This window comes from Corvus cornix, chromosome 11, assembly GCF_000738735.6.
Source record: "Corvus cornix cornix isolate S_Up_H32 chromosome 11, ASM73873v5, whole genome shotgun sequence".
Classification (NCBI taxonomy): domain Eukaryota; kingdom Metazoa; phylum Chordata; class Aves; order Passeriformes; family Corvidae; genus Corvus; species Corvus cornix.
The window spans coordinates 20,910,678-20,924,582 of NC_046341.1; the positions used below are offsets into that span (position 1 = coordinate 20,910,678).

The 13,905-nt window shown below is 47.2% G+C and overlaps 1 protein-coding gene across 1 annotated transcript; it reads left to right on the forward strand.

Annotated features, from left to right (window-relative positions):
* The first annotated feature begins 3,642 nt into the window (after nucleotides 1-3,642).
* Nucleotides 3,643-10,467, forward strand: NUDT7 (nudix hydrolase 7). Its single transcript, XM_039558443.1, has 3 exons — nucleotides 3,643-3,938; nucleotides 5,367-5,525; nucleotides 7,414-10,467. Exons 1-3 carry the CDS (start codon nucleotides 3,669-3,671, stop codon nucleotides 7,795-7,797), a joined length of 813 nt encoding a protein of 270 aa, XP_039414377.1. The 5' UTR covers nucleotides 3,643-3,668; the 3' UTR covers nucleotides 7,798-10,467.
* The last annotated feature ends 3,438 nt before the right edge of the window (nucleotides 10,468-13,905 follow it).

The window sequence follows — 13,905 nt, forward strand, 5'->3', positions numbered from 1 at the left end:
CTAACTGTCAGCTTGTTTTGGTTTGAAAGACAGATGTCTGTGGGAACTCCCTGGAATGGAGGTCCCATTCCCTCCAAATCATTATAACTTTGAAATTAAGAGGTTTTCAGGCAAAGATAAGGAAAAAAGAATACCAGTTCTTTACTAGTATGTGTAACAGTGCAAACAAAGAACAACATGGGCAGCAACAACAAACAGAAGCAGAACCCAGCACCAGCCTCTCCCGGCCGCAGCCCTTTCCCCTGGGTGCAGCTCCGCTCGCGGCCGCCAGGGGCGCTGGTGGCTCCTGGCCGGGCAGGGCGGGTGCGATGGTTCCCCCGCGCCTGCAGGGGGCGCTGTGGCGCCAGCTCGGCCGTCTTTCTCCTCATGGACAACAGCAGACACGCCAGCAGCAGGGATGGAAAAGGGGCTTGCTTTACAACTCACAGGGCAGCCAGTCCCGGTGCCCCTCCAAATAGCAAAAGAGCTCCACTCCAAGCATACCTCCAGACAGTCCCTTAAGGAGGATACTCAGGGACAGGAGACAAGAGGAGCTGTCTTTCACCCAGGGGAAGGATCACAAAAAGATAATCCAGTGGGGCTGGTCCCCCTAAAATGGTGGATCCACATTGCAGGGCACGTCCCTATGAAATGGCGGATCTGTGTGGTGGTCCCCACGAAATGGCAGGCCCATGCCGCGGCGTGGAGCGGTGGTGAGTTGCCACAGCCTTCCAGAAGCGTCCCCAGATTAGGGGAAGCCGCTTCAGCACAGGGCGCTAGGATGAAGGTGCAGCCACACACACTCTCGATGGAGCGGGGTGCACACACACACACATAGAAGCACAGTGACGGCTGGTTCATGGTGGCAAGAAGGGTCCTTCGTATGGGGTTCAGCTACGAGGTTTATTGAAGAGGGTCCAGGGATGAAGAACCAAGATGGAGGGCAGGGTACAGGCTTAAGTATGGGGTCTGGAGGGCGGGCAGAGCAACAGAGCCAATGGGCTGATTGCCAAGGGGCTGAGCAGGGGCAAAGGAGCCAGGAGGGGTACAGAGGAGGAGGGATTAAGGGAAGGGAGCCAATGGGGTGACAATCGAAATTTCTGGAGGGTGTACAAATAAGTAATAAAAGGGGTGGAGAACAACAAGCCAATCCCACAGGGGAAATCCATATAGTAACGTAATAAGTGCAGGGTCTCCTGGGACCTCACCCTATGCTAGAGGGATGTCTCTGCCTGTGGGCTATCCTACCAACGTCCCTTCTTTGTTTTGGGTTTCACAGACCCATCAGTGGTAACCTCACAGGCCACAACAGGCCCATGTAGTGGAGCTGGTTTTACTGAAACAAGATGATGTCAAAATCAGGCAGACCAGCTGTCACACAAGACAAGGACTACAGAGCTAGCACAATTAAAGAGAGATGTCCAAAATTTTCCCTTCCCCCTTTCCAGTACCACCTTGGATCCTAACACAAGTATGTCTGTGTGTACCCTGAGAGAAATACCTATGCATGGAGCACAAGGAGGGGCAGGGTTTGTTAATGGACCTCTAAACATTAATGGACCTCTCTTCTGAAGGAAGAGAATTTAAAAGGAAAATGAGTCATATACTAGAAGACCTCTTGGCACTAGCAGAATAACTGGATCGATTCTTAGGCCTGCGAAAAACAAGGTTCACTTTCCTGTTAGGATTTAGAAGTTGAATAAAGGACAGCAGGGGACAGAGACAATACAGCAAAATTCATGGTGACAGGTGCTTTGGCACTCAGCCAAGAGCACACCTGCTATTGCGCAGACACCCTTTACATACCTGTCCCACTGCATCAACCTAATGCATATTCATAATCAATTATGCATATTCAAACTTCCCCCAAACTAGTTTACATGTTCCAGGAACTGTTCAGCATGGGTCCTCCTTAGATCTGCCTTTTTAGAGCATGCACATTTCTTGGCTGTGGTTTTAGTCAGTTTTTATCATCACCCTCAGCGTGGGCTTTGGTCCATGGTTTCTGCAGACGGTAGTTGCTGATAGTTGGCATGTCAGTAGCAGGGGTCTTCAACACATGTTGGTTGGATGTTATCCAACCAAGCAGACAGTTCAATTACCACAAGCAGAACTATATTAGCTATTTTACTATTATGTCTAAGTTTAGTTAATGACAGAAATAAAGGCATTAGTTATTGTTACAAAACTACATCTTTATAACAAAGCTACTTTAACGTTATACATATAGCATCTATTTGTAGAAAGCCAATATTATAATATGCATCTATCACAATAACAAAGCTACTTTATACATATTGCATCTATTTTAACATTTGTAGAAAGCCAATATTATAATATGTATCTATCACAATAACAAAGCTACTTTAACGTTGTACATACAGCATTCATTTTAACATTTGCAGAAAGCCAATATTACAATATGTATCTATCACAGGCCCAAGTATTTACACCTGGGAGGAAATGCAATCTATTTTAGGAACTCCATTTACCCCAGAGGAAAGATAAATGAGAAGAATTGCAGGAATAAGAATATGGGAGAGAGAAAATCCACCCAATATTCAAGGGGGAATATCGGTGAACAGAAAATCCCCATAGTAAGACCTAATTGGGATCAGAATATAATCGAGGGAAGGAATAATATGTCCAATGACAGAAGACTGGTGATAAGGGGAATTAAACAGGCAGCACCAAAAGGACAGAATCTTGAAAAGGTGTTTGAAAATAAACAGCAACGTGATGAGCCACCCACTGCCTGGTTACAAAGGCTCCGGAAGAATACATAGCAGTATTCTGGAATGGATCTTGAAAGTGCTGCAGGCAGAGAACTATTAAAAGTATGTTTTGTAACCAAAGCGTGGCCAGACACAAAGAAGAAATTGGAAAACATAGAGCATTGGAGTGATTAAGAATTAAGTGAATTGTTGAGGGAAGCTCAGGAAGTTGATGTTAGAAGGGATGATGAAAAACAGAAAAATAAGACCAAGTTAATGGTAGCCACTGCAGAGCAAGTACTAAAATGGCAAACTGGAAAATGAGGCCGGGAGAGGCAGAGGAGTGCCCAAGGGAAGACTTCAGCCCAACGTTAGGAGAGCCCAGGGGACGACCACCTGGCAGACAGGTCTCAAGAAATGCCTTTATTGTGGAAAAGTGGGACATTTTAGAAGAGAATGCCCAGAAGTCATAGGTATAAAATGGAGCCATTTCAGTGGAGAACACGTGTGTATTCGGCTCTCAGCTCAGCTGCATCGTTACTAATGTTGTCTTTTGCTTCCACGACTTTGTCGCCATTTAATTGTATCTAAAAGTTAGTTCATTTCTAACACCACGGAGGGAGAACAAGGTGATCTTTAAGGTCCCTTCCATGCGCTATGGTTCTGTGACTGTTTGGGCAGGAATGCAGCACTTTCACGCTCCTTCTCCCACTGGCAGCTGCTTGGATCCCAGAGTTCAGCCGGGACCGGTCGGAATCAATGGAGCCGAGCAGCGCCAGCGCCGCACGTCCGGGGCACTGGGGCCCGGTGTCGGGCAGGCAGCGAGCGGCCCCGCGGCTCCCGGCACAGCGACGCGCCCGGCAGTGGGAAACGGAAAAGGAAAGGAAAATCGAACGAGGTCTGCGCCGATCAGCGGCGCCGCGCGTCGCTGCCGGGGCGGGGCCGGGCGGGGCGCAGCCGCAGCCGCTGACGGAGATGGCGGCGGAGCAGGAGGAGGAGCTGGGCCCTGGGCCTTGTCCCTGCCCGGGGGCCGCGGGGGATGAGCGGGGCACGGCCGGAGGGTGCCGGGGCTCCGCTCTGCCGGCTCCTAGGCAGGGGCTCACGGAGAGCGCCCGGCGCCGCCTGAGGGAGTTCGATGTCGGGGACAAGTTCTCCCGCTTGCCGCTGCCCAGAGCCGCCGTGCTGCTGCCGCTCATGGTGCGGGGGGGGCGGCTGCACCTGCTGCTCACCGTCCGGTCCGTGCAGGTACCGGGGGGCTCCGAGGGGCGCGATCCTTCCCGGGAAGCCGTGGCTGTGCGCCCTCCCGGGACCTGCGCACCCTCATCCCGACCCTTGTTCCCAAGCGCACGGCCAGGTGTTTTCACACTGCCGTGATTCTGGTGTTCGCGTGCCAGGAACATGCCGGCTCCCCAGAAAGCCGTGACGGGAAATGGTGATTTCCAGAGTCGGCAGCGATTCTTTACTTACATGAGCAAAGTGACGATGCAGTGCAGCTGTTTTAAATGAGATTTTTCAGTCTGCAGTTACCATTACTCTTTTCTCCCTTTAATACCTAAAAGGCAACAACCTAAGGCTCCCAGAACTCTTTTGCCAGCATTTTGTTTCCTTTTACGACTCTTCTTTTCCATCCCTGTCTCCCATCAACTGTCTGTACTCAGAAATTACTTTTTTCTGTTGCTGGGTCTTGCTTTAAAAAAAACAAATAATCACAGTTACATAGCTGATAAGCTGATTGTAAATGTGCTTTTTACTGATACTTGATGCACAAGCCTATTACTGGAATGAACTTAAAGGTATGTTAGCAATCATTCAGGGTTTGATACAATTAAACGGGGACACAGCCTTCGAAGCAGTGACCAGGAATTTGTAACGAGTCAGCTGAGTCAGGTGCGTGTCTCCCTCCCGCAGGCGAACACGCACACGCGCTTCCACGAAATGGCAATGTGTTACACCCTCGCTCGGCTGGGGTGCTCCCAGTCCCCGTTCCCGTTGAATGGCTACTCGGGAGCTTACTCAGGCTCTGTCCTGACCGCCAACTCTTCTATCCCCTCCCCTCTCATCCTTCTTCCTGTTTTGGTCCTGTCTTCAACCGTGCCCCTCTGCCGGCTCTCAGCAACGCCCAAGAGATTAAACAAAACACATCCCGACTGTAGATAACAACAAATAGGAAACAGGACCAACAATTTTCATTCTTTTGCTCCATAATCTTTTTGGGCTGAAGCAAAACATTATTTCATCTCTCACAGCTACATTATTTAATTGTGTCTTTCAGAAGTTTTTGCTCTTAGAGTATATTAATTTTGCTCTACAAGTTGTCCGTCTGCATTCATCTGTCAGTGGTTTACGCAAACAAGATGGTGCAGAATGTAAGCTTTGCCGTACTAAAGCAGAAGCTCCAGTGTGAATTACACAAGGCTGTACAGGTGCAGCGTATTTCTGATAGCGAGGCTTTATGCCTTTATGCGAGGGGGATAGGCTCAGCATTCTCTGAGGCAGCTACTCTTGCTAAGGCACATTTCTTTTGGTCTGCAGAAACCTAAACCACCATGTCCGGCTTCTTTGACTGGAAAGATAAACATAAAGGGATGCCGCAATACCAGCCCGCATCTGTGTGGATCCAAGAAGAAACATACACCTTGTTTCATTTAACAGTAGTACTCCTTTACATTCTAGCTGAGAAGATCACCAGGGGAAGTGTGTTTTCCAGGAGGTAAAAGTGAAGCCACTGATAAAGATGATATTGACACTGCTCTCCGAGAAGCTAAAGAAGAAGTGGGTCTCCAGCCAGAGAGGGTGGAAGTCATCTGTAGGCTGATGCCTGGCATTGATAAAGTAAGTCAGCGTATCATTACAAAATAAGTTTGGGTAGTTTTCTTTTGTGAGGCTGGCAGTGACCTTTCCCAACAGATAACTGCCGAGAGGCGCCGCTCTCTCAAGTGCCCATGTGTCCAGCAGAGCCCAGGGAAAGGGTTCTTGCTCTGTGCTTGGCATTTGTGAGACCAGCTTTGGGGCGCCAGTTAGTGACGCTCTGGAGTACCAGACAGGCAGTGCTGTGCTGGCGAGAGGTTAGCAGAGAGCCATGGGGATAGTCATGGGGTTACAGTGAGTGGATGACGAGCAAAGAGGCTGAGAGAGGTGCACTTGCTCTGCTCGAAAGCTACCAGGGGGATTTAGCTGCTTTCTTCTCCTGGGTGCTTGTAGAGAGGATACCAGAACTCATCTCGAGGCAATGGACACAGCAGCAACATGGACATTTTGATGAGATGCAGCGCACAAATACTCTTCACCATGAGGTTAGCCCAAAACTGGAGCAGATGTTCCTGACAGGCTGTAGAATCTCCATCCCTGGAGCTGTGCAGAGCTCACTCACCCAGGCAGGGCCCCAGCAGGCTGCTGTAGCCTCACAGGAGTCTCGTTCAGTGTCTGCTGACTCCAGGGCTGTGCAGACACAGAGGGACCACTAGAGGGGATGTGCACCGGGATTGTGTGGAGACCTCCAGCAGGGAGACTCACAGAGGTGCCTTTGGAGTGTAGATCACCATTTGTAAATTAACAGGTTCTCAATTTCAGTAGCAGCATTCAGTATTACACAGGATCAGTTTTCCCTTAGAAAAGAGGAATTGCTGTTTCTGAAGACTGTTTTTGTTCACCAGGTGACAGTTCATTACTGTGCCTCCTGTTTTTCTATCTGGTAGCAATATCCTCTCCCCATTAAAAAATTAAAGAACTACTTTAGAAATTGTATTGCAAAAAGCTTTCTTTAACTTCTTACATGATAATTTCTGCACAGCATGCCTTAAAGCCACGTAGTTCAGAGGCAGTGTGTAAAAAGGATCACATTTTCCATGCTTTTGAGCCAATTACCTCAGTCAGTAGGAAAGATTAACTTGCTTTAATTGGGACCACCAATATTGTACATGTCAGATGTTACTTTGTCTTCTTAATAGATATGTTCCTAGTGCTTCTGACTTGGACGGAGTCTTTCCAGGCTTGCATCAAATACCACAAACACTGCTTTGTTTTTCCTCCTTTTTGCAGAACGGTGGTCTTTGTTAGTGTGAATAAACAGAACTAGCAACGTAGCTTAAAGAATTTTGGCGTTGCCTTGATGCAAACAATGATTTCAGTAGATTTTGCCTTCCTGTGGAAGAAGGGATTACATTTAGAATTAAAATGTCCATAAATAAGGTGTTTCGAGAAGTGTTACATTTTATAGCTAAATGTGTTGCAGTAATATTTCCGTACCTATTCTGGTCCATGCGTCCATATTCTGGAAAATTCCTGTATCCTGGGAAAATAATACAGAAATAGGATGAAGGATGGGTGATACGGAAAATCTGGATTAAAATCAGAATTTTAAAAAGTAAATAAGGAAGACCCATGAGAAAGCATGCGTGCTGTTTTACTTCTGTAGCAAACTGACAAGCCTTTCTAACTGCTGTATGATTGGTTATACAGGATGAACAGAACATTTGTAAAATCATGTTTGACAAATACAAAAACATGATTTCCAATTTTTCGAGTCAAAGGAAATAGCTTGCCGTTAGGGGGACAAAACTGCATTGCAGTTAAGGATGGGTCATAGGCTTCTTGTACTAATTTTGTAACATCTGAAATGTTTTTTAAATAACAAACATTTTTACTTGGTACAAACGTGTTTGAGGGTTTTGTTGATTTTTAAAAATTTACTGATTTATTGGCTTTGTTTCTCTCTTTTTAGATGAATAACTTGGTGACACCAGTTGTAGGATTTATAGAGGATACATTCCAGGCCACTCCTAATCCAGATGAAGTGAGCGAGGTTTTTGTTGTGCCTTTGGAGTACTTTGTCAAGCCCTTAAAATACAAGACCTTCTCTTATAGAATGTCCTCGGGTTACTTAACTCGGATACACTGCTTTATATATGATGACCAGGAACATAAAAGGTCATTCAAGATCTGGGGACTGACTGCACACTTTGCTGTATTTCTTGCTCTTGTAATTTCTGGAGAGAGACCTACCTTTGAAGTGGATTATGATCTTGACAACTTAATTTCATCCTCCGAGAATAACTTCATTAATTTGTATGCATCTGTGTATGAAAGAAAGAAGAGTAATCTATGATAAATTGGTCTGGCAATTAATTTCTTTTGAAAGAGGAAAAAGGAGATTTGTTTATTCCCTTTGTACCTATTTTTTGAAAGTTACACTTGAATTTCTTCTGAATTGGGAACTCCAAGCTGGCGGTCCCTAACTAGACTAATAGAATTTTTAATCTGTTAAAAGAGAGTTGCAAAAAGCACACAGTATTTTTGGTGAAACAGACTTTTAAAAGGTCTGTTTCAGTTCCCTTTCGGTTTCAGTGCCCTTGTTCTGTGTGACCGGAGATACTTTCTGGGGTTTGCCTTGTATACAATGAGATAATGCTAGGTCGTATAATTTGTGTCTATTTGAGTTAACCTATGAAAACTTCTGGGGATCTGTCCGTCTCCTGCGTGTGCCACACATGGACAGCGCAATCTGTACAGTCTTGTGCGGTACCTTGAAGCACTTCCAGGAGGCACAATAAAAATACAAAAGGTTTCAGGTGTTTTCACAATCTCATTTTGTTTTGCTTGAGCTTGTGGAGGGAAGAGGGCAGGTTAACATGTGCAATGAATCTTGGTCAATTTAGCATTTCTCACAAGGAAATTCTATAGGCTGTGGAGAACTTAGGATACAGGCAACAGGACTGAACTTTGTCTGTCACCACCTTGTTATCAAACCTTACTCAGCTGCTGGCAGGAGTCCTCTCCAGGAAGGAAAAGTGGAGGTGAGGATTCATGAGGACAGAAGTGCTTATGTGTAGTTGACCAGGCACCCTGGCAATGCCAGACATGTGACGTTCCTTGTGCTGGAAATCCTTGTTCCCTCATTGCTGCTGAACTAGCATCTCATTCACAGTGGTCATGACCGTACTGGCACATGGTGACGTTTTTAAAAGCTCAGGTGATTTAATCTGGATTTGAGATCTGCTGCACACCTCCAGGTGTCAGCAGGCCTGAACAGCTGATCTGAATCCCATGGTGAGCTGAAAGCATTCGGTGTCTTGCAATCTTGTGCCCCAGTGCAAGGCTCAAGTAAGACAAAGAAGAACCCTTGGCTGTTCCTGTGGCTGTTTGCACTTGTGCTGCCCCTGCTCCAGTCCCTAACAGGTGCAAGTGTGATAAAGAAAAGCTGATGGCAGTTCCTGTGCATGTGCTGTAACTGCCCTCAAACCTTTCTTATTCCTACATTGGCTCTCCTAGCTAATATTTGCTAATTGTTAATATCCTGCATTCCTTATGTTCGATACTAGTTGACTCCTTAAGTTAAAGGAAAAAAAGACCTGGTTTTTTTGGCTGGGATGAAATCCTTGGAGAAGTAGCAGCCACATGTAGAAAGAAGAGCTTTATTTTTCAGTATTAAACACTTTTGTGAAATTATTAAAACATTTTTAAAAGCTTGACTTGAAACTCTTCATCGTATGAGGTGCAGGAAGGAAGAACTTTTAAATTAAAATAGAGCAAAGCAATTAGACCTTGGATTGGTAAACAAAACAGGTACCAGGAGACACAATTACTAACTTACAGTCCTCCTCTGCTCCCAGCTTTTCCACCTCTCAACCTGATCTGCACAGATACTGTGCAAACTGTACGGCTTCAAACCGCCGTTTGGTTTTAGTTCTCTAAACATTATTGTGTGGAACTGTAAGCACAGCAGCAGCAGTTCAGCTGTTGCTCCTTTTAGCAAATGTAAATAGTGTTCATTTATGAATCAAACCAAGCATTTGGACCAGTTGAAAAACAGAAGTTAACAGAGGTCCAACCACAGAGTGATTTGCAGTAAAGCCACTGGGGCTTCATGCTTCTCTGTGCATCCTACACAACTTTATTGACATTAGTTTGGATATTTAGGAAGTACTTTTTTAACTCAAAACACTCATTCTTTATTTAGATATCCATCTGGGATGTGAGTGCCCAAAAAACTACTTTGAGCACAAAAATCGCTTAAGTGCTTGCTAGTAAAACTGCAGTTCTGCAAGTCGCACATTTACTAATGGGCAGTTCTTTCCTTGGGCAATCTTCAGGTAAAATTCTTCCACAGTTTTTGGGGCAGGAACTAGAACATGAATCTTCCAACTTGAGCACCCCTCCTAAGCAAAGTAAACTAAAAAGGGCTCTTTCTTACTAGTCTTGTGTTATACATGAATACTACTGAAATCTGTTTCTGCGCACTTTTATTTTGAATGTAGTGGTTTTAAAGGACTCCTGGACTTTGTATTATTGTTTGCAAAGGCATTTAGAGGTACAGTATGCTGATACAGCTTTACATCTGAAGAAGCCTTTTTTGTACCTATGTGTGTTGGGGTGGCTCAGCCCACTCTTGGGCTGAGACCATTGAATATCAATCAAACCAGGGCCATCCACTGGGTGGATTTCCCCACCCAAGACAGTGGGTCGGAGGGCGGATCAGAGGATGTCACTGAAGGCTAGGTCGCCTCCCCTTGGGTGGTTCCTGGGTGCAAGTTACTTCCCTCGTTCTGAAAAGTTCTTCGCTGTTTGGTTGTTCATTGGTTCCCTGTTGTGACTCCTGTCTCCCTGTTTTCCCCATTGGTTATGGTCAAGTTGTGTCCTCCCCTTTGACTGTACCCCATTGGTTACTTCCCTTTTCCCCGCCGTGTTCCCTCCCCCCCCCATAAAAGGCTGTGCACAGTTCCCCTCAGGGCCCTCTGGTCCCTGGACCCTCCTGCTAATAAACTCACTGGAACCCACACCAGAGGCCCCTCTTGCCTTCTTTGCCTCCAGGCTGACGCAAGCCAAATCCAACGGCCACCTGACGTGCCTCCTCCGAAGAGGAGCCAGCACACGCGTCCATCTTGCGCCTTTTCCCACTGCGAAGTCGTCCAGCGAGGACGCTGTGGAGGCTAATGCTGCGTCCCCTCTGCCCGAGGGCACGCTGAAGCTCATGCTTACGAGTCTCAGGTTACGTTATATATGTATTTACACTTCGCACTTTTTCATACCAACAAATCCCCAGAATTCTCCCCAGTTGAGAAAAGGTAAGAAAAATAAATTCCTGATTCCATTCTCTAGCTATGAAATAAAACATGCTTTTGTGACATCTAAATGCGTGCAAAGGCTTACAGTGAAACAAGAAAATTACTGGTAGAATACAAAACTAACTAAAAGATAAGTAACGTAGTGTGGAATTGAATGGGAGGTTTTAGTCATTCTTTTAGTTAATGTGCAGGGATTCAGCATTTAGCATTTCTGTATTTTTGAGTCCTCGAATAATCAGACCCTTGCTATTTAACACGTGAGCATTTATCGCATATACGTGTTTGATAAGTTGCTGGCTTACAACTGTTAGTGGTAGAATGAAAATCACTTCTAAGAGAGTATATATTCTAGTTTGCAGCACACTTGGGTGAGGAGAAACCAAAATGTGCTTTTCATTCCCAGCAGTTCTGTTTTGTGGAGAACTGCTGGAAACCAGCTCGTTTTGTCACTGCTGGAGGGAATGGCGGCGTGTACAGAACAAAAGGAGCAGCTGCCCGACAGTGCAAACTGTGGCAGCATGGAACAAGCCGCAGCTGAAGCGTGCTGCGATGGCCAGCCGCCACCGCCCACTCTGAGGGCGAGGGGCTCCCGCCACGAGCCCTGAAGGACCCACCGTGCCCAATGGGCTGTTGCCACGGGGCTCGAGCGGGCGCGAAACTGTTGAGTTGCAGCTTAGGGAAGTTAGAGTTCCACCAAGTTCCAGTCCCATCCATGGGCTTGGGTGTACAGTGCTAGAGGGAGTATCAGCCACGTGGACCTACAGACCTTTTTCAGACGCTTCTTTCCTCTAACTGCCCTAATCCTTCAGAACTGTGTTCATCAGAATCTCCCCAGATATCCCCGTACCAGTCCTCTGGATCCACATCTGCTGTCACTATCCAGAAGTGGATAATCCTATTGTTTGGGGTTTTTTTTGGTTGTGACAGCTTTCTTTCAATCCTTTGTTCCAAGAAACATGTTTGCTCTCCTTCCCTGTTCGTTCTTTTAAGACATCTGTCTCCAGCTGTTTCTCTATTTCCAGTCTACTGAAATAAGCACAGTGTGCCTGTGCCTGTACCAGGCACGCTCCCAAGGTGGCACACGCGCTTTCTTTACCATCTCCTCTTCTGCCGTGGCGGCACTGCTGTGTCTCTCTACCACCTCCTCCAGGTCCAAGCCCTTCTCCTTCGCCCATTCCATCCCTAAAGGAGAAGGGGCACAGCCCTGATGTTGCAGTGGGGATCCTGCAACGCATATATCACACCAGGAGTCCCGTGGAAAGGAAATATATAGGACAGACAGATTCTTGATAGCTGTTTCAGAGAGATGTTTATTTCCCCAGCCGCATGGCCGGAGCTCTGCCGAGGAACTGTTCCAGTCACGGGACCAAGGCTCCTTTGCCCGCGCAGGGAACACAAACCAACCAATGGGAACGAGGCTGAGCAGGGCAGGGAAACCCCGTGTCTGTGCCCTCAGGGCCCCTCTCCCAGGGCTACACGGCAGGGGAGGGACCCCAACACCTCACCCGTTTTATTTTAATAAAAGGAGAATGAAAACAACTGGATAAACATAACAAGAACAGTTTCAAAACAAAACAAGCCACCCTCCTGAGTCTTTAAATGTCCAATCAGATTCTGTGGAACATCTTAGGGCTGACAGAAGGGAGACAGAACTCTCTGAGCATGCTTTGTGGGGAAACTGAGGCAGGAGAGGGTTTAACTTCTTCCCTCCCCCTTTTCATCCCCCACTCGGCATTGGAAAGGGATTTTTGGGGAAACAATTGGCAAAAGCATGGTTTTGTGAGGGAAACCATGGTGAAAAAACGGATTGGGAATACACTGGGGGTAATAGGACATAGGGTAAAAGGGAAAGGTGGGATTAGGAAAGGGAGACTGTAGGGGGGCTTACAATGGAGATATTGTCTAACATGACTACGATTTTTTGCATATATACTGCCTTTTACAGGAACACCATCAGGCCCAGTGACCTGCGATGCTTGTAACCCTTTTCTCCTAGCAATTTTGAATTCCACACTCTCCATCTCCCAAGCTTGGGATGCATTTTTCAGGGTTATTCTTTTTAATAGCAGTTCTATGCACGAATATGTCTTGCTGGTTGTCACACCTTGTTATAAAACCATAATTTTGCTTAACATTATACCATTTTACTATCCCTAAGATCTTAGTTACTATGATCTTTTCCTTTTTCCGAGTGGCTGCTGTTTTCTGTCTCGCTGCGTCTTTGCTCTCTCCTTTGGTCGCTCCCGTGTTGGAATTGTCGGGGCTGCTGGTGCCTGCGCGCTCTTCCCGGGGTCGCGTTCGGGGCTGCGGGGCCGGGCCGGGCCGCGCCGCTCAGTTCTCCGTGCGTCGCCTCCTCTGGTCGCAGCTTCGCTGCCGCTGCCGGGCGCTGCACCCACTCGGCCGGGCCCCCGAGCGATGACCCCCCGCGCCCTGCTCCAGCGCGTTTCGGCTGGGCGCGGCTCCTCCACCGCCATCCGCCGCCGCCGCCCCGCGCCGCCCCTCTCGGCGCGTTCACGGGGCTCGCTCCACCACGCTGCGCAGGGCCGGGCACCGCCGGGTCCCCCGCCGCCTCGCTCCGCCACCGACACTGCGGCTCGGTGGCTCCCGCGCGCGGGAACTGCCTCGCTGCTGCTCGCAGAGCGCTCGGTGCACGTGGCCTGGGCCGCACGGTCCCTGCGCCAGGCTTCCCTTCGCCAGGACACAGCTGACATTGCTCAACAGTCTCGGTAACTAAATAATATTCACGAAAATATTCTTCCATCGGCATATATTTTGACTCCAGTATTAACTGTGTCCAAACGGTTTTCCAAAAGCCCTTGGTAAGAATTAAATCCCAAGAAACATAGAAAAAGTTCTTAAACAACCATGCCAGGAAGTGTTTCAGTTCTTTTTGAGCTTGAATCAAGCTAAAATTTACAAATCGTTGTTCAAGAATCATTTTAAGTTTAAGATAAATGTCCATATGCGGCTCTGAGAGCCAAGAGTCTTCCCACGGTTCCTCCATAGTTTAGATATGGAATAGCAAAGCAAAACCAAGAAGAGGAATCCAAAGTTTCCAGGGTTTACTCACACAAATCAGTCGCTTAGGGATCGGGGATCGTTCTGCTCCAATTCTCCACCATTTGTTGCAGTGGGGATCCTGCAACACGCAT